At 40.0% G+C, this 22,096-nt stretch overlaps 1 protein-coding gene across 29 annotated transcripts in view; it reads left to right on the plus strand.

The window, feature by feature from the left end:
* The window catches only part of Scaf8 (SR-related CTD-associated factor 8), a 187,811-nt gene that overhangs the window by 9,206 nt on the left and 156,509 nt on the right, over positions 1 to 22,096 (plus strand). For all 29 annotated transcript variants that reach the window (XR_015658432.1, XR_015658395.1, XR_015658390.1 and 26 more), the window contains 2 exons: positions 17,111 to 17,194; positions 20,641 to 20,685. Coding sequence is in view for 15 of the 29 variants with exons in the window: in NM_001428712.1 (NP_001415641.1) it covers positions 17,111 to 17,194; positions 20,641 to 20,685 (129 nt within the window). In the remaining 14 variants the exon portion in view is untranslated. The remainder of the gene's footprint in view (positions 1 to 17,110; positions 17,195 to 20,640; positions 20,686 to 22,096) is intronic.

Below are 22,096 nucleotides of genomic sequence, written 5' to 3' on the forward strand. Positions count from 1 at the left end.
AAGACAGAGCTGCTCAGAAATTTGTAAATTGAAAGGTTCTGAGTTGACTTTTACAGACGAACCATGTCCTGGCTCAATTTCAGAAAGCTGGCCGCCAGTAAGCCATAGCTTACAGGTTCTGCTCAAAGGACTCTGCTTGTCTTGAAGGGTTCCAGAGGCTTAGAGTCCAAACTCATCCAGTAACCCACCCATGGGGTATAATGGTGAGGGACTAAAGGACCATCTGCAGCAGGCCTTTGCCAAGGGACCCATTGCTCTTTAGTGACTTTATTGGCGTCATGTCTATATACAGTTCAGTTTTTCTTAATTATTTGAACCATACCCATTGGAAAGCTGGAAGGAAAAAAAAGACCTAGGTGCAAACTTTATTCTTTTTTATTATTTTAGGTATTTGAGTGCTTTGCCTGTATGAATGCATTGAGTGGGTACCTGACAGAGTCTGAAGAGAGTGCCGGGTCCCCTGGCACTGGAGTTAGAGATGACCGTGAAACACTGTGTGGGTGCTGAGGATTGAGCCTGAGCCCTCTGAAGAGCAGTACTCTAACTGCTAAGCCATCTTTCCAGCCCAAGAGTCTTTGTGTTAAACACATGTACTTTCTACACGTAACACACAAACACAATTTTTCCTGAATATTTGAGAGTAAATTCTAATCCAGAGTGCCAGTTACCTTTGAATAGCTCTTTATTTTCCTTTAAAAGGATATTTGCCTAATCATACTACAATGTTACTGGTTTGTTCAATATTGATGAAATTATTGTTGGAAATCTTTTCCAAATTTCATTATACTTCGTACTCATAGTCGTTCTTACAGAATAATTCTATTATCATGTCTTAATAATTGTCTCACCTTTTTAAATTTGAAATAGTTACTGGTTCTTTTCTATGAGCTTGAGGTGGTAGTATTGGATGACAGCAGGACAATTTAGAATTCTCTCCATATTGTCTTGTCTGCTGCATAGGTTCATGTTCTGCATCTTTGTCTGGAGTCCTTCAAAAGTAACATTGCGCATCCTCACTTATGACCGTCTGTGTCATTAGCAGGAATGGGGGCTCTTGGCTACAGGTTTCTTTGCTTTCTTTACCTTTGTACCATGTCTCTCTTTTAAAAAAAATTTTTTTTAAGATTTTTTTTTTAATGTATATAAGTACACTGTAGCTGTCCTAGACAAACCAGAAGAGGGTATCAGATTCCATTACAGATGGTTGTGAGCCACCATGTGGTTGCTGAGAATTGAACTCAGGACCTCTGGAAGGGCAGTCAATACTCTTAACCACTGAGCCATCTCTCTAGCCCGTGTACCATGTCTCTTATTGGGGAGATATTTTGATGAAAATATAAAAAAAAATCACCAAAATTTTGCCTACTTGTTTGAGCATACATTTATTTCTTGTCTGGGTTGGTTAGTAGTAATATAATTAAGTGTATTTTTTAAGTTCGTTGTGTTTATTTCTTTGCATCCATGAGAGCTTTTTCTTGTCTCATATAGTTGTATGCATTGTAAACTAAACTCATGAATTCTTTTTTATTCATTGGCCTTTAAAGATCTCCCACAATTCGTTTTAACCCATCGGAGCTTCTTCAAGCTGACCGTGGGCACTTTGATAAATGCTGGTCAGTTTTTGGAATAGTCCCCTATTTTCTAACACAGTGAGATATTTCTTCCCAAACCTTCACTGGCCATTTCTCCAAGATGCCCAAGCTTCTTTTGGTAGCTATATGTGTGTTGTCAGATCAAGCTAGATATTTTATTTTACACACTTACAAACAGTTCTAGACACATGTACAAAGCCATCATCAGACCTTCCCAAAGTCCATATGTGTTCACTTTCCCTCATACTGAGAACCCTGGCTTCTATTCTCTACAGCAGCGGGTCTCAGCCTTCCTAATGCTGTGATTCTTTAACACAGTCCCTCATGGTGTGGAGACCCCAGCCATAAAATCATTTTCATTGCTACTTCATAACTATAACTTTTGCTACTGTTAGGAATTGTAATGTAAATATCTGATATGCAGGATATCTGATGTGACCTCTGTAAAAGGTTCATTTGACCCCTGAGGGGTAACAGCCTACAGACTGAGAACTGATCTATAGTGTGCTTATAATTGATGTCATTCAGTGGACTGGAGGGTGAGATCTCACACTTTATTTAGGCTACATAACTTCTGAGTAGCTGAATTAGTACAAATTAGTAGCCTGTTTTTCTTCTTAGTCTCATTTGTCTGTCTCTGTACTCAAGGTGGAGCTCACCACTATGCAGCTAACTTCCTGCCTCAGCCTCCTCAGGACTGGAACTATAAATCTGTGAACCACCATGCCCAGCTACATTTATACACTTATGTAATTCACTGTTCTTGTTTAATGGGATGGATTATTTTTTTTAAGTGACAGTCTCACTAGGTATTCTTGCTGGTCAGGAACTCACTGTGTAGACCAGGGTCTTCAAACTCAAGAGATTCACTTGCTTCTACCTCCTGACTGCTAGAGTCTAGGTGTGTGTTAGCACACCTGTCCAAGATGGGTCTTTTTTAAAAAATGTGGCTGCTGTCAAAGGAAGTTGGGACAGAATATCAGTTATGCAAGGAGAGATGTGGCCTACCACTCAGTACAGTTAGACAAGACCCTGGTGGAGGATCACTTAGTTATTCATCCCAGTGAATATGTTTGTAATCTTTCTTTTTAACCTACATTTAGTTGATTCTTTTAGAAAATAGAGGTAATAGTAGCTTTTAGCTACTTTTACTTGGTTTGATGTTTGATATAATCTAATAATTTTATAAAGCATTTGGAAAGCTAAAGAATATTATTTATAGAATTTGGTGTTTAGAGGAAACCATGAAGGAAAGGCAGTTTTCCAAGATAAAACATGGAAACATGTAGTGTAATTGTGAGTATCTTGTCCTGGAAAGCCTCTTGGTATTTTTCCATATTTTAGTAATAGGTAAAAGTTACAGACATTTAGTTCAAAAGAATTTGGTAGATGATGTTGTGCATATTTTCCAAATTGAAGGAGAGTTGACCAAGATTGTTCATTGATAGACAGTAACAATGTTTGAACATTAAGTATTTTAGACCAATATTAACTTTGGTCACTATTACCAAGGTTTTACTAAGTCTAGCAAAAGCTTTTGAGAAACTCAACCCTAAACAGAAATAATGTAATTTTTACTAGGATGTGTAACATATCTGTTTCATATTCATAGACATTCACACATGTCTTAGTTGAGGTTTTATTGCTGTGAAGAGATACCATGATCACAGGAGCTATAAAGGAAAATATTTAATTGGGGCTAATGGTTTAGCCCATTATCTTCATGGTGGCAAGCAGGCAGACATGGTGCTGGAGAAGGAGCTGATAGTTTTCATCTGGATCAGCCGGCAGCTTAAGAAGATTGTCAGCTACATTGGGTGAAGCTTGAGCAAAAGAGGCCTCAAAGCTCCCAACCCCAAGACTACACAAGGCCATACCTCCTAATGGTGATATGGGTCTGTGTAAACCACCATACCACACATACTGAACATGCACATACATAAGAAAGTACATACATGTGGAAAGTTTGGAAGGCATCCTGCCAGCCTTTAACAGTGGTTAATTTTGAAGACTTCTGGAAGTAGTAGGAGTGCAGGGATTGATAGCTTTATAAATATAAAAGTTCCACAGCATTTTCTAGCATGCTGTTTATTTGTAATACTTTGTCCAGACTCAAAATAGTGTGTCCTTTAGTTTTGGGAAGAAAGGCAGAGTTCGTGTATTTTAACAATTTCAGTCAGTGTTTCTTATTGTAAATGGACTTATTGTAAAGGGTTTTGAGTTCTAAAGCCTAGTTGAGGATTGCATAAAATTCATGTTTAGGTGAATTTTATCAAGTTATGTGGTAAGTAGATTCACAAACTCCTTTAAGTTTTTGGTTAAGTTGTGTTTGGTTATTAGGTTGACACCATCGCATAGTATGTTTCCCCAATCCATCTTTCCTAGGGACCAATTCATTGTGTACATTTACATGGTTCCAAGTGGATAGACTTGTTTTCTTTCTGTTTGTGTTTTGTTCATGTTTTTATAGTACTTAGTTATTTTTATGTTATGTGTATGGGTGTTTTATCTGCATGTACGTCTGTGTATCAGTTGCACCTCGGCTTTTGTGAGTGGCCATTCACGTTCTGGGAATTGACTTGGATCCTTTGGAAGCGCTTGAATGCTCCTGCCAGCCCCGTTTGTTGTTTAGCCAAGGGTTTGCTCTGTAGCCCAGCTACCTTGAACTCGCTCCCTGTTTCTGTTCCCCATACTGGGGTTACAGGCATGGGCCTCCATACTTGTCTAGTTTTGCCTTGGAAACTTAAAACACTTCTGTGAGCCAAAAGACTGTGTGAAGCATGAGCCGACAACATATTTGATGTGCTTCTATAAAAGTTTTAATTTAGTTGTCACCTTACAAATGGAGAAAATTCAGATGCCAACCACCCTCACAGGCCATTCTGAAGGAGAAGGTGGTTGAGTGGCCCTAGCATGGCTGACACTCACCTGCGAGGTGCCTCAGATCTGAAAAGTGTTCTCGCCTGCAGCTGTTTCTTTCAGGTCTTCATATTGGATCTTCGCACCTCTGAAAGTTTGATCTGAAGATCTGTGGCTCTTGTTTTAACGTCCCGCTAGTGCTCAGCATTTCTTTATCGCGTCTGTTGCCTCTTCAGGAATGACTACCGCCTCTTTTGATTGTGTTTTATTCAGTCCTACCTTGTCTAGATACTTTGCAGTCATTTTGCTGTCAGCCTAATCTACATTTTCCTCAACTCACTTCTTGCTTTTTACCTCAGTTTACTTGGGAAGTAAAGCCATATTCCTAAATTCTGACACAGAAAATGGGGGTTTCCTCCATCTTCTTGAGAGTAAAACCCAGCGAACTGCTTTTTAACATATTCCGTAGCCTCCCATCCTTTTTATTTGGCTTATTAAATCTCGACTCTGTATACATTCCTTCTCCTTTGACTTGCTGCTGTCATTTTACACTGGCTTCTAGTCTTTCTTTAATTTAGTAGAGATCTTTTCTTCAGTTTTGCATAAATCACTTATGTTTTTAAAGCTTTCAAGTTGGGCATTATGGCATATACCTTTAATCCTATCACCTGGGAGACAGAGGTAAGCAAATCTCTGTGAATTCAAAGACCAGATTGGTCTGCATAAACTAGTTCAAGGCTAGGAGAGACCCTGTCTCAAAACAAAAACTAAAAAACACTTTTTCTAAAATGGATTCTTATTTTAGAGTTTGACTATAAGGCTTTCTATATGACTACAAGAGGGAGTAAAAACTCACAGTGCACGTGGCAGTCAGATATAAGCTGTGGTGCCACGGTTCACATGGAGAGACCAGAGGACAAGTTGTGGAGTTTTCTCATCTGTATGTGTGTTCTAGGGACTGAACTCATGTTATCAGGCTACATGGAAAGCACTTTTGCGAGCCACCTTGCCTACTTCCCCCAGATTATTTTATTATAAAACATCACAGATGATGTTAGTGATTACTTGAGGAAAGCATTGTGGTGCAGTGATCTTTCCTTCTCTCCCATTTGTATCCTCATGTTGGTGAGTGACTGGAAAGCCTTTAGTCCTACCAGAGCAGAGTACCAAGTTTTTGAAAGTTAAAATAATACAGGAAGAAATTTATACCAGTTCCCATGGCTTTGGCATTACACATCTTTGACTGAAGTCAATCTGCATTCAAGTGAATTTAGTCATAAAGAAGTTAAGTAAATTCATTCTGCTAGCAAATTTTGGCTATCTAATTACTTTTAGGGTCTATGTGTATGTATTTAGGTAAATATTAGTCATTGTGGATGATATGGAAAAAAGATAAAACAACTTTCATGGCTGTTGTTTAATGTGAGGTCAGAGTAGCTGGGGAGGGAAGGAGATAGCTCCGGGTGTTTGTAAAAATGCTGGCATTAGGTTAAGATTTTAGATGTAAGAGGGATTCACTTTCCACATTTGTCTCAATACACAACATCCTGTTTGGTACCACTGTACTTTTGTGCTACTTTATATTTGTTAATCTCTTTTTTGGGGGGAGGAGGTGTTTTGAGACAGGGTTTCTCTGTGTAGCCGTGGCTGTTGTAGAACTAGACTGCGCTGGCCTTGAAGGTTATTTGAGAGATTTTGCTTTGAGCGAGTAGTATTACCTAGACAATTTAATGTTTTCTTTATCTTGTAACTTCTTAATCCTACCTTTTGATAGCTGTGGGCTATAGCATTGTCTTTCAGAAAATACTTAATTTCTTGGGGCTGGAGAGATGGTAAGGGAGCTAAGAGCACATGCTCCTGCAGAGTCTGTGTGCTTACTCCTTACTCCAGTTACATGGTATCCGATGCCCTCTTTGGCCTCCACAGGCACCAGGTGCACACAGTGTCCCGTCTGTACACAGGCAAACCACTCTTACACATGGAATAAAAATAGTTAAAAAATACTTAGTGTGGCTTACAATCCAAAAATCTAGTATGTGTCCTGATTAAGTAGTCAACAGGTCTGATGAAGTGTTGCTGAAGATTGATCATTGTGCTTCATCTTTTCTGTTGAAGCAGGGTTTGATGGCACGGAGATAGGAGGATTGCTACAAGTTCGATGCTGACTTTGAGTACATAGGGTGACATTTTATGGGCTGGGAGAGGGAGAGATGGTAGGGTTTGTTTTGCTTTTAGAAAATTTTTTATGTTTATTTTATCTAATTGACAATTTTTTGAATGTTTTTGTATTTAGTTCTTATGTTTAGGTTATTGTGATAAATAAAAATGTTTGCTTATTATTTAATGTATTAGATATTTCTATTATTTTTTAAAGATTTGTTTGTTTATTTTATGTATGCAAGAACACTGTAACTCTTCAGACACACCAGACAAGGGGATCAGATCTCATTACAGATGGTTGTGAGCCACCATGTGGTTGCTGGGAATTGAACTCAGGACTTCTGGAACAGCAGTCACTGCTCTTAACCACTGAGCCATCTATGTCTTCAGCCCCCCATTTTTGTTATTTCTAAGATACATAAGAACACTTATACATAAGAAATAAGAGGACTGGAGAGATGGCACTCACCTTCTATACCCTTCCCACTTCCTGTAACGCCTCCTCTTACATTGTAGACAAATTACCTGGTGTGCGTTTGTGTATTTCAGATATGTCAGAGAGAGAGAGAGACAGAGACAGAGACAGAGACAGAGGCAGAGAGATGGAGACAGAGAGAGACAGAGAGACAGGGAGACAGAGAGAGAGGACAGGGACAGAGAATGAGTTTTCACATTCTTATTAGACATTATTTTTTCCTCCCCTTCCTTTCCTCTTTCCTTTTATGAGACAAGATTTCTTTATGTATCCATGGCCATTTTGCAACTCAGTCTGTAGACCAGGCTGGCCTGGAAATCAGAGATCCAACTGCCTGTCTCCTGAGTGCTGGGATTACAGGTGTGTTGTAAACCACAGCCTTCCAGCCCATGTTAGAGCCAGTAAAAAAGAAACAGAAGCAGATAGAAAAGATTCTGTCCTTGCCTTCTCCCTCTTCTCCTTCCCATCTTCCAGCATCCTTTTGTCTGATATCCTGATTGGCCACAGGTTAGGCCTCTGCTGGTTCCTATGCTTACGTTGGGTGCACTGCTCTTTGGCTGTCTTCTGGCCTGCTCTTTTACTTTTGAGTCGCCAGATAGTTTTGTTTAGTCCAGAGTTTTCAGCTGCTGTCAGGGAGGGGCTGCAGAAGGGGACATGTATTTGACCTTGGCCAGAACTGTGTACTTTTAACCCTCTCATTCCAAGGATTTGGAAAGGAGGCACACATTTGCTGACTGAAAGGACTTTTATGTACACAGGTTTTTGTGACTTAAATAAAGTTCTTTAAATAATATTTATAGGGAAAGATGATGTTTATTTTTTGCTACAAATGGAATTTTGAACTTAGATTCTAAAATATTTTCCTTTTAAGTAGCCTTCAAAACTGTGATACTATCTTTAGGCATTTACTATACTTGAAAAATAGGATTCTTAATTTAATTATAATTCATATGATAGTGCTTATAGCCCATAGGAAGGATGTCTAGCTATAAAACATCAAAATTCATGTTGTTGTTATAATAGTGTTTTTGTTTTTGTTTTTTGTTTTTTCTTTTTTTTTCGGAGCTGGAGACCGAACCCAGGGCCTTGCGGTTGCTAGGCAAGCGCTCTACCACTGAGCTAAATCCCCAACCCCTATAATAGTGTTGATAGCCATTTTTACTTATAATTTTTGACTCTGGGGATTGTGCCACCAGGAGTCACATGCTAAATGTCAAATCTGCTACTCAAACTGCTTTAGGTTAGGGTATTAGGAAAATAAGTATCCCCTCTTTGAATATCTTGTACTTTGAAGAATGTTTTAGGTTTTTTTAATTCAGAGACAGATGGACAGAATTGCACACTCTTCTGTGTGCTGTTACAGTCCTCACTATATCTTCCTCTATTTTAGACTGTTAGTCCATTAGATTATTGTCTACCTCCAGAAGCATGTGAGTTTAATGACAAGACTTGTTGGCCCATCTTACATTCCTGGTTTTGGATGAATGCTGTGCTGTCAGATTATACATATGTTGTTCTTCCTTCTTTCTGTTTTTTAAAACATTACAGATTTTCCATATTAAAATATTTTAAAATAGAAAATGGTCAGTCAGAGATAACTCAGTAGGTAAAAGCCACTTGCTGTCAAGGCAGATGATCTGACCCACATGGTAGGAGAGAACTCCTGAAAGTTGTTGTCTGACTTCTGCTGGCACGTGTATACACTCACACACGAATAAATGTAATTAAAGTATGTTTTTTGTTTTTTTTTTTGGTTCTTTTTTTTTCGGAGCTGGGGACCGAACCCAGGGCCTTGTGCTTCCTAGGTAAGCGCTCTACCACTGAGCTAAATCCCCAGCCCCTTAAAGTATGTTTTAATGGGAAAAAAGATAAACATGCCTTTAAAAAGGGCAACTATGTTGATCATAGTTTATTTTTATTATAAGTCATTTTTTGTTTTGTTGTTTTATAATTACATATTCCGTTTCCCCTTTGCCTTTGGATTACTTTGTCCTGAGTCCTTCAGTATGAAGTAGTGACTCAGCCTTTGCCTTTGAAAGTCCAGTCTGGAATTCCCAAAAATGTGACATCTGCTACCAGCCCTGACTCTTGAAAATATGGCTTTTAAAGACTAAAATTCTTGGTAAAATTTTTGAGACGAGTTAAGAGAATGTCAGTGATCTAAATAAAATAATTTTGAAGTTGCTTGACAAAATTCATTAAGTATGACAGCCACGTGAGCCATATTCATCCATCCTTTATCTTGGGAGTTGAGGCTTGAGAACAATTCTCTTTAAAAAGTGTACAAAGCTCTTGTGTGACTTCTCCCAAAGAGTCAGGAACTGATGTCTGTTCCCTTCAGGTAAGGCATGTGGGAGAGGATTGTGTCCAAGTGTGGCTCAGTGATCTGAACTTATTGAGGTCACTTAGAAGAGCATGGTGACTTAAAGACAGCTGAAAGGTTCTTCACAGCATGGTTGATAGTTGGGACCCTGGAGTTGACTGCTCAGCTTCTAGGCTGCTTTACAAAGTTTTCTCCCACCAGTTCTTTACTGCTTCCATAACTGTGGGGAGGACCTCATGAGACTTGGAGCATTTTGAGACCTTTGAGATTTTATTTGTTTGTTTGTTTGTTTTTCAAAACTTGGTTTCTCAGTGGTAGCTTTGGCTGCCCTGGAACTCACTTTGTAGATCAGGCAGGCCTTAAACTCAGAGGTTTCCCCTGCCTGTGCCTTCTGAGTGCTGGGTTTAAAGGTGTATACCACCATACCTTGCTTTTTTAGATAACAGTTTTATTGAGACATATTCACACTATACATTTCATCTTTTAAAGTGTACAACACATAGGCTTTTATAGATTACACTAATTATTCTTTAAACTATAGTAACCCGGTGCTTTCTGTGTGTCTGTGTTGGGTGAACCTCACACAAGTTTGAAGAAATAATCTACCAATCTATATCTTAGTATTTTATCTGCCCCCTCTTTTGTAATGTTCTGAGCTTGGTCTGGTGACAACCCCCAACTTCTGGCTCAGATTGGACTAGCAGTGTTTCTTTCTTTTTAGTACGTATAAATGGTTGTAAGTTTCTGCAGTAGTCACCATACAAAGAAGTATATCCTTCCTGAACAGAGGAATACTAAACACAGATATCTGAAGGTAGTTTGGCAGGCAACCTAAAAAGCAGTTAGTCTCCTTTTGAGGCCTGGGATTTCTCCAGCCACAGTGTTTTTTTTATCCTGGCTTACAGTAACAGAGAAAATAGTGGTCTTATCCATCACTGTCACTGACAAATCTTACCTGGTGTCCTCATAGTGTGCAGAGTCTATAATCAGGCAGGTTTGTTGGGGACAGTTACACAGCAGATTGTAGAGTGTATTCCAGAAAGTCAGCTGAGAGAGCAAGTGTCATTCAGCTCATGAACAGTTGGAATTCTCCAAGTCCTGCAACCAGGACTGTGTTGTGCTAGCAAAAAAGGGATCTACCATCTAATTACCATCTAATTTGTGCATACAACCAGCATCAGTGACCATAGGCTTTATGATTTATAGTGAATGGGGCGGGGCTTTCTGACCAATAATTCATAGGGGTATAGCGAGGTGTGGGCACAGGGATTTTCATTATTAACCTTATAGCTTCTGTGAGTGGTGGGTTTTTTGTTTTTTTTGTTTTGGAGGGGGGTACATTTATTTAAACTAATTAGTTTTGTTCTTTCAGTATTTTCTAAATCTGAGATACTCAGTGGTTGGTATTATATAATGAAACCTCACAAAGAGTGAGCAGGATCTTTGAACATCCTTGACTGTCCTTTTGAGGAAGTACCTGTTTTAGGAAACAGTAGATAGCAGAATAATAATGATATGATAATGATAATGGCTTGGCAAGTTCCATGTACAAGTTCCAACCATGAGGAGATTGTGTCACTTGTTCTGGCAGAAGAGCATTGATGAGATGCAGCAGTCTGGTTGGAGTCAGTTTTCATGAGCTCTCCTGGTTCCTCATCCTGGAGTGCTTCTGGGGATGCTATGCACTTCTGCCTGCACACGCTCACCTGGTGCAGGATAGTTGATCACACTGTGAACCTGATATTGTGTAGTCTACTGGGAAAACCTGTTTATAGTTGCGGTGTGACTCAGCCTTAGCACACACTTTTAATCACAAAGAATGAAGGCAAAGTTAGTTTGTAGAAGAAAGCAGCCATGTTTGAAAGTGATGTCTGATTGGGTAGCAGACAAAGTAACAAATCAGAGAAAGATTTGATAGAATAGGATATGCTCAACTCTCAAAAGAACAGGAGAGGTGATTTAAGAGAGAGCAGTGCAGACAGAGAGGGGGCAGTTTTACCAGGACAGTTGTACAGAGACGGGCTTTAGAGAGAGAACACGCTAATAACACAGGTGAAGATTGAATGAGTCAGAGAAGGAGGAGTCTGAAGATTAGAAGGGATGGCCAGAGTTAGTATGAGGAAATTCAAAGGCCGAGAAAGAAGCCAGATTGAATCCGTTATCTTGCAGAGGAGTTTGAACCAACCAGCCGGAGATTAGAGAACAAGAAAGGGGAGTGTATTCAGCAGTCTCAGACACTGAAAACATTCTAGGCCTAGATTAGATTACATGGAGGTTAGAAGCTTCCAGTACTACTAGGCCTAGGTTAGGAGACGAGGCAGTGAGCCTTGGAAACAATGATTGCCTCAGGTCAGTGGGGTTGCCTAGCAGTTGCTTGCTTGGCTAGGGGCCAGGGGAAGCAGGGTCTAGTTTGTGCCTACCTTGACTGCCACTGTGGTTTCTCAGTATAATTTGTTGCATATTCCAGGGCACTAATTCCCCTTCCTTTCCAAGTCTTTCTGTAACGGTTCATTGTTAAGGGCCTCATCTACATTCTGAATTTGTCTCTCCTATATTTAAGATCTAGAAAGTACCTTAGTACTTAGTATACAATGAGGGGTAGGTATGCGGAGTATAGCACTTCTGTGGAATAAGTTCTCAGCTTTTTTCCCTCACGGATTCAAGGTGTCAGGCTGGTTGCTGGCCTGTGCAGCAAGCGCCTTTATACAGAAGCCACGTCACTGACCCTCCTGACTGCCCTCTCTTCTGTTTCATAATCTCTTTCACTGTTTAATTTTTACCCCAGGTTACAAATCTTTATATCTGATAAGGGTTTTTAAGGACAGATACGTTTGTTTCTCACCAACAGCAGATCAATACCTTCATGTCATCCTTATTTTCTACTGTGTGTGTGTGTGCTAGGTTAGAGGCCAATATAGAGAATAAAATATCGTATGTTGTTTTTTAGTTGTTTTGTGTTCTTTGTAGACAGAAAGATGAACCTCAATTGAATGCCTTATGGCCCAAATAAAGACATACAACTACCACTATAGCCTGATTACACATTACACAATGCTACGGGAACATCCTCCCCTTTCCTAAAAGATGCTCTACTCAAATGGCCCCACCACACAGAGCTATTGCTACACAAGGAGGCATGCCCTTTCCCTCATATTGGGGAACAGTAGTCATATTGGGATTATCCCTTATGGATTCTCCACCCTTAGACAGATTGGCCTCATTTGCTGGGGCTGTGGAATGACTCCTCTTTGTCTTATTTTTGGTTAAGTAGTCCCTTTGGACACCAGTTGTTGTGTGACTATTCCTAGCAAGAAATGAATAAACACCTTTATCTCAGGACACTGTTGACAGATCAAAGAAATAGTTGCACCCATACAGCTGGACAAAGCAGTAAGCTTATTAGGGTTAGTTTTGGCAGCATGAAGGGCCTGTCCAGCATGATGAAACCTGCATCTTAGAACTTCCTGAGTCTGATATGTTTTATCTTTAACCTCTGTGTGTAGTTTGCCTTTTGAATTTTCTGAATGTGATGATCCTTTTTACTGGAGAGAATGTTCCAATTTGGAGGACATACATTTGTAAGAGCTATGACTATATTTTATTTTTCCCAATGTTCTAATTGGTTCTAGTTGGTAGGAAACTTTCATATAACCCATTTTTATGGTGTCTTTTTTTTTTTTAAAGGTTTATTTATTTTATGTATGTAAGTACACCATCACTCTCTTCAGAGACCAGAAGAGAGAGTCAGATCCCATTACAGATGGTTGTGAGCCACCATGTGGTTGCTGGGAATTGAACTCAGGACCTCTGGAAGGGCAGTCAGTGCTCTTAACCGCTGAGCCATCTCTCCAGCTCCCTTTTATGGTGTCTTAAACAGTTGAAAATACTTTTTTTTAATAGTTCTTGAGGTTAGGCAGTGAAGGCTGACCGTGAGTTCCTGGGAGAAACTGTTCTTGGCTGATGCGTATCTGCCTTCTCACAGAGAAAGGGAGGATGGGGTGCTCAAAGGACTGTGTATGTGTGAGCCAAAGCCCTAAGGGGTCCATATGATGTCATTTAATCACCTCCAAAGAGACCCTATATCTAAATATAGTGGAGGCTGGGACTTTTGAAGAGGATGGTCTGTGGAAATAAATGGTAGTTTTCAAGGTAACTTAAACAAGAGACCTGAAGTCTGGCTCAATGCCTGAGTCCCCCAAAGAACAGTGTTTTTACTTCACACTTAAGTTCTTTCAGCACTTGTTTTCATGTCAAGTCTAGTTTTGATACTGCTGATGGTTGGGTTTGAGACAGTGCTCGTTGTTGCAGTAATAGGGTGGGACAATGGCTCCCTTGACAAAGTAGTGAGACCCTAGGAGGGTGTGCTGTCCAGCAGCTATGTGTGTGCTGTGATCATGGTTTCCTTGGTTCATCAGATACTGACTTCATTTTCTAGAAGCTGATAACATCTCTTACCTGTTGCTTCTTGTCCTTCTTTTCATTTTGAAAGTTATTTACTGCCTTCTGAACAGGAGGAAGAAACAATTATGTCTGGTCAGCATGCGATTTTGAAAGTGTCAAGATTGGATTGGCAGGAACTTAGGCTTTTGAAATCTTTGGAGATTTGAGAGACACTGATCCATATTTTCAAAGCCCTAAAAGGTTATTTTGGGAAGAGATGAATTATTTTTATTTTAGATTCATACCTTCTCTTAATTCATTTGGTTAGAGTCCTCAGCCTTGAAGGCACAGATGAACCTGTGCTGATGTCTCTTGAAGCTTCTGGGACATGACCTATAATAAATTCTGTTAGGCTCTTCCAAAGCCATAGGATTGATTGGGTATTAGTCAAATCAGGAAGGAAATAAAAATGTTTTTAAAAATTTTGTTTGAAATAGTATGAATGTTGTATTAAAATTGGGTGATGAGTCTCAGTATATCGGCGGTAGGAGTGTTTGGTTATTTTGGTTCAAAGTTTATTGGTGTCTTGCTATGAGAGTAGAGCCGAACAGATGTGATGATCTATTAGGAGCACTGCACCTCACTAGTCAGTGCTCTGTCAGCATAATGAAACACTTCAGAGAGTAGTCCTCAGCTTCTCCTTTAGGAGGTTCTAGAATATGATGCTTGCATTGGGTTCTGTTCAGGTAAGGGCCCTCATTAGTAGCAGGAGCGTTTACTGTGTACCTATGATTGCATGAGGCAGGGATTCAAGGAGCTTAGTGTGGCCAAGTTCAAGCTTGGCCTCTCTTAGGAAACCTCTAAAGTGTAACATGAGAACACTCCCTCCTCCCAATTGGGGCTTCTCTTTGTAGCCCTGGCTGTCCTGCAACTCATTTTGTAGACCAGGGTGGACTTGAACTCAAGAGACTCACCTGCCTCTGCCTCCTAGTGCTAGGATTAAAGGTGTAGACTCATTGCTGGCCACATAAGAGCAACTTTATTGTGTTGATATTGCCCACAAATGTGTCCGGTCTTTCTTTTTACACCCCACTGCCACAGTTGGAGTCAACCTTCTTAATGTGTGTTGGGACCTGATTCTAGTGAGATGATGTAATGAACACGTGTGCCCCCGAGGACACTGAAGAGAAAGGTTGCTTGCCATGTTAACTGGCATCTTAGATTGCTTTCTGTTGGCATCACAGTTGGGTTGTCCTTAGCCAGGTAACTTCTTAGATTGCTTATTCGTGTTGGTCACCATCACCTTTACCTTTGTAGCAGTTCTTTTTACAATTCAAAGATTAGACATAATTAGGCAGATTAATGACTTCAAAGGTGACTGACCAGACCTGTGAAGACATAAGAGAAGCTTGGCACTAGGGATTATAAAAGCCTTCCTCATTGGTGATGTAGGGAGAGGTACAAGTTAACTAGTGGGCAAGCCCTGGGAGAAAGTATCTGAACAGACTACAGAGAATGGACTGTGGCAGGGACTGAGAAGAGTGCAGGAGCCAAGAGCAGAGAGTAGAGACTGATCTTGCTGATGGGAGCGGCCAGTACCTTCAATGCAGTTTGGTTTTGCCCAGAGGGAAGTGATGGAAGTGGTGATTTTTTTCCCCCTTTTTTACTATAACCACCATAAAAGGACTTGCCTTATTTAAGTGTTCTCCAGGTGGGGAGTGGTGATTTAGACTGGTCTATGTTCTGGCTTAAAGCTCAGAGTATGTCTTCACCATAGTATCACTGAACACAGCAGAATTTTTAGTCAGCTTTCATTTGACCACAGTTCTCTATTGTCTAATTTTTCTTAAATTATTTCTCTCTGAGCATTATAGGAGGAGTTTTAAAATAGATCAAGAGGTAGACTGTTTTGGACCATTAGAATCCTTGAGATTTAAAAAGGATTATTCATTGATTATTCTTTGCTGCCCTCCCCTTTCATTAAGGCCCACTGTATATCCATAGCTAGCTTGGCTTTTTCTCAAACTCATAGACATACCTACATCTCTCTCAAATACTGGGCTTAGAGGTGTGCACTGGCTTTACAAAGTCAGCGATCTCACTATGGTCATTGAGTATATTCACCACATTGTGCAACCATAATTACAATTAACTTTAGAATATTTTTATTACCTTTCAAAGAATTGCTAATCATAAGTTTTTCCCCATCCTCTCAATACCTGTATTAAACCTAGGGCTTCATATGCTACCTATCCAGTTTTCTTTTTAATTTAGCATAGTATTTCCAAGGGCCAGGCACATGTTTGTAATCGTAACCATTCGCTAGACCGAAGCCAAAGAATGGCCAGTTTGAGGCCAAAATGGACAATTTAGTGAGATGTCTTACCTCTCCCTAAACAGTTCTCAAGACTCATTTGTATTATATATCTAAGGATCTAACTCCTCTTTATGGCTGACAGACAGTTCAGTTAAAACATAGCATCACCTCGTTTGGGTTGTTGCTACTTTTTCAGTGAGGTTTTAATGGACTTTACATTGAATAGCTCTGCATTGATCATTAGGTGCAGTGTTTCCTTTTCTTTTTTGAGGCAGAGTCTCAACTGTTTATCGCTATGGCTGACCTGTTCTGAAATTTGCTTTTGTAGCAGGCTGACCTCAAATTCACAGAGATCAGCCTGCCTCTTTTTCCCAAATATTGGGATTAAAGTTGTCTGCCACCATATTCAGTGTCAGAGGCACAAACTGTAATGTGAATGGTTCTTTTTAGCTCACTTAGGTGTGGATGTAGGAGCAGGAGTGACTTTACTATCTGTTGAGAAGCTGCTCTGCTGTAGTGTTTTATCTTTTTCTATTTAGTGTGCATACATGTGTGCATGTGTGTGGGGGAAGGGGACGTGTGCATCCCATAGCAAGCCTGTGGACGGACAGCTTGTCAGGTGGCAGTGGCTCTTCATTTCCACCTTGTAGATTTGGGGGATGAACTCAGATCGCTGTTGTTAGGTTTGGCGGCAATCCCCTCCCCCACGGAGCCACATTGCCAGCTCGTAAGCAGAGTTCTAGAGTTGCTGCACCATTCGGTACTCTCCATAGTGTGTGAGGAGTCTAAGCTTTACGTTGTCTCTCTCTTTCTGCTTACTGACTATGACAGAGCAAGGGGGAGGTACTAGCAGATTGTGGTTCCCCATCCTCTGCGCTTAGTGTTGTTGAGCTTGACTTTTTAGAAACGATGTCCTTTATGTTTCATTGAGAATAAAAAATAGAAATTCTAGTAGTTTCATGATTGCCTGGTATACTTAACCTTTGCTTTTCTTTTCCCTTCAGTTGTATTCGCTGAATGACTATAAGCCACCCATTTCTAAAGCAAAAATGACCCAGATTACAAAGGCAGCCATCAAAGCTATTAAGGTGAGTAACAAGTTTTACCTTTGTGTCTTCAAAAGAAAATAACCCTTATATTTGTGTGTGGGTGGGGGGGTGGGGAGGAAATACATGTGCCATGCACAAAGGATCCTGTAGAGTCCAGACTGTATCAGGCGTCTTCCTGCATCGTGTCCCCCCCACCCCCCACCCCCTTTTTTTGAGATAGTCTGTGGGAAAGTATTACATTGTCAATTTGACATGATCTAGAATTAGTTGGGAGATGGGCGTGGGGTTTGCTGCCTGTGGGGAATTACCACTCTGGATGGTGGAGCTATTTTCCATCCTAGAATCCTGGCCTGTATAAACAGATAGTGGGGGCAGAGTAGCAGCAGCCGTCCTCATCATTTGCTGCTGCTGCTGCTGCACTTGGTAACTAACGTTGTCACACTGTGGGGTGTGCTTGTGAATGTCTGGCAATTAGAGGACAGCTGCCTCTCTTCACCACAGGATGTGAAGGTTGAACTCATGCCCTTGAGTTTATTTGGGAAGTACTTTTAAACACTGAGCCATGCCCGTTTCTTTTTGCTTTGACTGGATGTGTGTGTGACCAAGTGTCTCAGGTTTCTGATTTTATAACTTCTCTGACATGAAGACTGACCTGGAACTGTACTGAATTGGCTTTCATTGGGATATTGTCACAGTAACAGGAAAATAAACTATTTAGTTAGAGCTCCCTAAGAAATAGGAGGTTCTGTTTAAATGGGATTTATTAAAGTGGTTTTTAGACTGTACTTTGAGCAGTCCACCAATGGCTGTCTCAAGACAGAAAGGCAGAAAGTCTGGTTGCTGTCATCCCAGTCTGGAAGCTACCTAGAGAGCTGCGAGTTTTCAGTCCTATGTTAGACTCCTGAAGAAATAGGTTTAACACCAGCATAAAGAATAAATGCCTCAGCAGCAGGGTGGATGGACTTGCAGGTAAGAATGAGGGCAAGTAGATAAAATGCCAAAGCTTCCTTTTTTTCTTGGTCTTCTATGTGGGTGGCTACCAGAAGGTATGGCCCAGAGGTAAGGTGGGATTTGCCACCTCAAATGATCTGTGCTCATAGGTGTGCCCTGCAATTTGGTATTTAGATGATTCCAGATGTAGTTAAGTGACAGTCAAGATTAATCTGAATTTTGAAACAACCTGACATACAGTCACATTCTCTCTTGCTTAAATTCCAAATGACAACAATTACCAGCTCATACCTAACATAAGTGCACTGTGTATTTCAGAATAGGTGGCCCTGAGTTGTACCTCAATCTGTATCACGTTATATGAAAGAGACAGAATAAAAGCAACACAAATCTCTACACTATATATGTGCATATGCACAAACACCTTCTTAACAAAATAGGACAGAAGCACTTATGTCTGTTACAGCTGTCCTTTCTGCATCTGTTCGCTCGCCACGTGATTTTTTGTGGGTGCTTGAGAACTGAACTCCAGCCTGCATGCTTGTTCACTGTTTGCCCAGCTCCTCCCTAGTTTTATAAAAGAATGGATTTTATATGTTTACTTCAACTTTACAGTATTAATACATTCTCCTTGTAGAAAATAAATCTGCCACTTAAAAAAAAAACCCACATTTACATAAAAAACACATTTTGAAAAGAATCTTCCAGCTAGAGAGAGGTTCTGTGCTCTGGTTTGCAGAGGACTGGGTTCAGTTCCCATCACCCACAAGGTCACTCACAGCTGGCTCAGTCATCTCCAATTTTAGAGGGTTCAGTGCCTTCTGACCCCCAAGGCCACTGGGCACATACCTGGTTCACACGTGTACATGTAGGGAAAACACTCATACACAGAAAACAAATTTTGAAACAAGCATTTCCCTTATCGTACAGGTGTTAGTTTTGATATAATCACACCATGGAACAAAGGTGTTCTGATACTGGCATTTGTCACTACACCGACTGCAAAATCTTAACTATCACTAGATAAAAAACTTGGAAATAAAATTTAGTGTGCTGGTTTTTTCTCTTATTGGTTGTATATAGATCTGAAAACAAATCATGGAAAATAATTGTGTGCTTCAAAGTGTATAAAGTACTTGAATTTTAGGAAGAGACCAGGGAAAGTTATTCATTGCCCTGATGCAGTGAGCTTTGAGCCTGCATTAACTGATCCATACTCTGGAACCACAGGGAAAGGTTGGACTCTGGAGAAAAACACATGATAATTTGTTTAAAAAAATCTTTTCAAATCAGTCATACATAGTTTCTTGTCTACCGGTCTAAGATTTCCTTCTAGCAAGGATATTAAAAATGAATGATTGCTTCTAATTAAGTAGGTACTAACATATGAATATTTTTTTTTCTTTTTTTCGGAGCTGGGGACCGAACCCAGGGCCTTGCGCTTGCTAGGCAAGTGCTCTACCACTGAGCTAAATCCCCAACCCCCTAACATATGAATGAATATTTAGTGATTAAAATATTAGCTCTAACTAGACCCAGCAGCTATTAAATTACCTTTTGAATTATTGCCACATATTAACCAACCAAAGTCCTAATTACTAGTAACTACTCCCAGAAGAAATTTACTTGATTTCTTTTTAAAGTTTAAAAATATTGTTTGCGTGTGTGTGTGTGTGTGTGTGTGTGTTTGCCATGGCATCTGCTTAAAGACCAGAGGACAAACTTACATGTATTAATTCTTTTCTTTTGTGTGGGTCCTAGGGACCAAACTCAGCTTGTCAGTCAGGCTTCTGTGACAAGCACCTTTACCCTTTACTTGATGAGCCATCTTGCCAGTCTTTGTGTGTGTATGTGTGTGAGTGTGCATGTAAATCCCCATATTTTTATGTAAAAACAAACAAAACAAAACAAAAAAAAATCAAAGGTGAGGTATAAAGATAGTGACAAGCACATTTAAGATTATGAAAGAGGCTAGTTAGTGTCTGTTTTAAGTGGATCTGATAGGCCTGGTGTGCATAAGCTTATTCTCTTGAAGTTTACACTATTTCCAATGATCTGATTCTTTGGATAATGGTTCTAAGAATATGCAAACATGTATGTTAATACCAGCAGTACTAGTCTGAAAAATTAGTAATTGGTATATTTCATGAAAAACTTCAAAGTATGCTTTCTTAAAGACTTCTTTGCTTTTGTTTTTTTGACAAGGTTTCACTGTAGCTGAGATTGGCCCCAGCTTGTCATCACTCAGTCTCAGCCTCACTGAGACTGGAATTACAGGCATATTCTGCCCTGACCAGCTAGAATGGTTTTACACAGCACACTTTAGATGCATTCACTGTGCGTAAGTTTTAGAGGATTGCTTAAAAAATTCAGTGTGATAGCTAGTTTCCTGTAAGGTGAATGATGTGAAACCCAAAAGTTTGACTAAAATTTATTATTTTAATTGACCTTTAGAGTTCTTAAGCCTGTGGTTATCAGAAAAATTTAATCTAGCAAACTGATTTTAGAATCGTTTTCTTTCTCTTTTTCTACAGTTCTATAAACATGTGGTACAGAGCGTTGAGAAATTCATTCAGAAAGTAAGTACATGTGCTCCTTCCTACCTGGATAAATGTGCTGTAACTTGTATTGATGCTTATGTTCTCATTTATTCATTAGTTATTTACTTTTAAATATATGCGATTTAACTTAAAACAAATATTTTTTATGTGTGTGAGTGTTTTACCTACCTGTATGTATGTGTACCAAGTGTGTACTGGTTCCCCTAGAAATGGAGTTACGAGTTGGTTGTCATTGACCATTTGTTCTGGGAACTGAACCCATGTCCTCTGCAAGAGTAGCAAGTGCTCTTCTCTTAACCACTGAGCCATCCTCCAACTCTTAATATTCTCCTTTAGATTAAATGTTTGCCTTTTGGCATATATTTTTGTTAAATTTGTTTTCTCTTGCAAAGTTATGTCCTTATGATTTTCCCCCCAAATGTTACAAATCATTCTCACTAGTCATTTTAAGCTGTATACTTAGAGAGCAACTCTGTGTCTATGTTAAATATGGGTTAAATTATTGTCTCTCAACAATTGTTTCCCTCATTCATTTTGTTGGAACCACCGGTGCATTAAGCAGTGCTACATCTTATTTTATAGACCTTTTAGCTTTTTTCCCCCAGGGGAAACAAATAGATAAAAGCTGAAATTAACAGTCTTGCATCTATCTTAGTTATGGTTATTATTGCTCTGATGAAACCCCTTGACCAAAGCAACTTGGGGAGGAGAGGGTTTATTTGGCTTTGCTTCCACATCACTGTCCATCACTGAAGTAAGTCAGGACAGGAACTCTGGCAGAGCAGAAACCTGGAGGCAGGAGCTGATGCAGAGGCCATGGAGGGTGCCGCTGACTGGCTTGCTCCCCATGGGTGCTTTGCCTGCTTTCTTAAAGAACCCAGGACCACCAGCCCATGGACGGCACCATGCACTGGGCTCCCCCATCAATCACTAATTAAGAAAATGCCTTACAGGCTTGTCTATAGCTTGGACTTATTGAGGAATTTTCTTTTTTTTTTTTTTTTTTTTTTTCGGAGCTGGGGACCGAACCCAGGGCCTTGTGCTTGCTAGGCAAGCGCTCTACCACTGAGCTAAATCCCCAACCCCGATTACTGTGTTTTTAAACTGGGTTTTCTTGAATTGAAATAACCTGTTGTTGTTTCCTCCCCTCTTTTAACAAAGATCATTTTAGTTGGGTGTAGTGGACAATCTTTAATGGGAGCATTTAGTAGAGGCAATTGGATCTCTGTGGATCCAAGGCCAGCACCATAGTGTGTTTCAGGATAGCCAGGGATATTTAGAGACCAGGTCTCACAAACCAATAATAAAAGTAAAAGATAAAAAAACAAAAATTGCTCTGCCCCTTTTCTCTCTCTCTCCACATGTTGTGGCTGGCCTCCTCTCTCTGTCCTCTGTGCCCTCTCTTTCTCTGCCTCTGCTCCCTTCTCAA

Source organism: Rattus norvegicus, chromosome 1 (genome assembly GCF_021556685.1).
Source record: "Rattus norvegicus strain SHRSP/BbbUtx chromosome 1, alternate assembly SHRSP_T2T, whole genome shotgun sequence".
In the NCBI taxonomy this organism is placed as follows: Eukaryota; Metazoa; Chordata; class Mammalia; order Rodentia; family Muridae; genus Rattus; species Rattus norvegicus.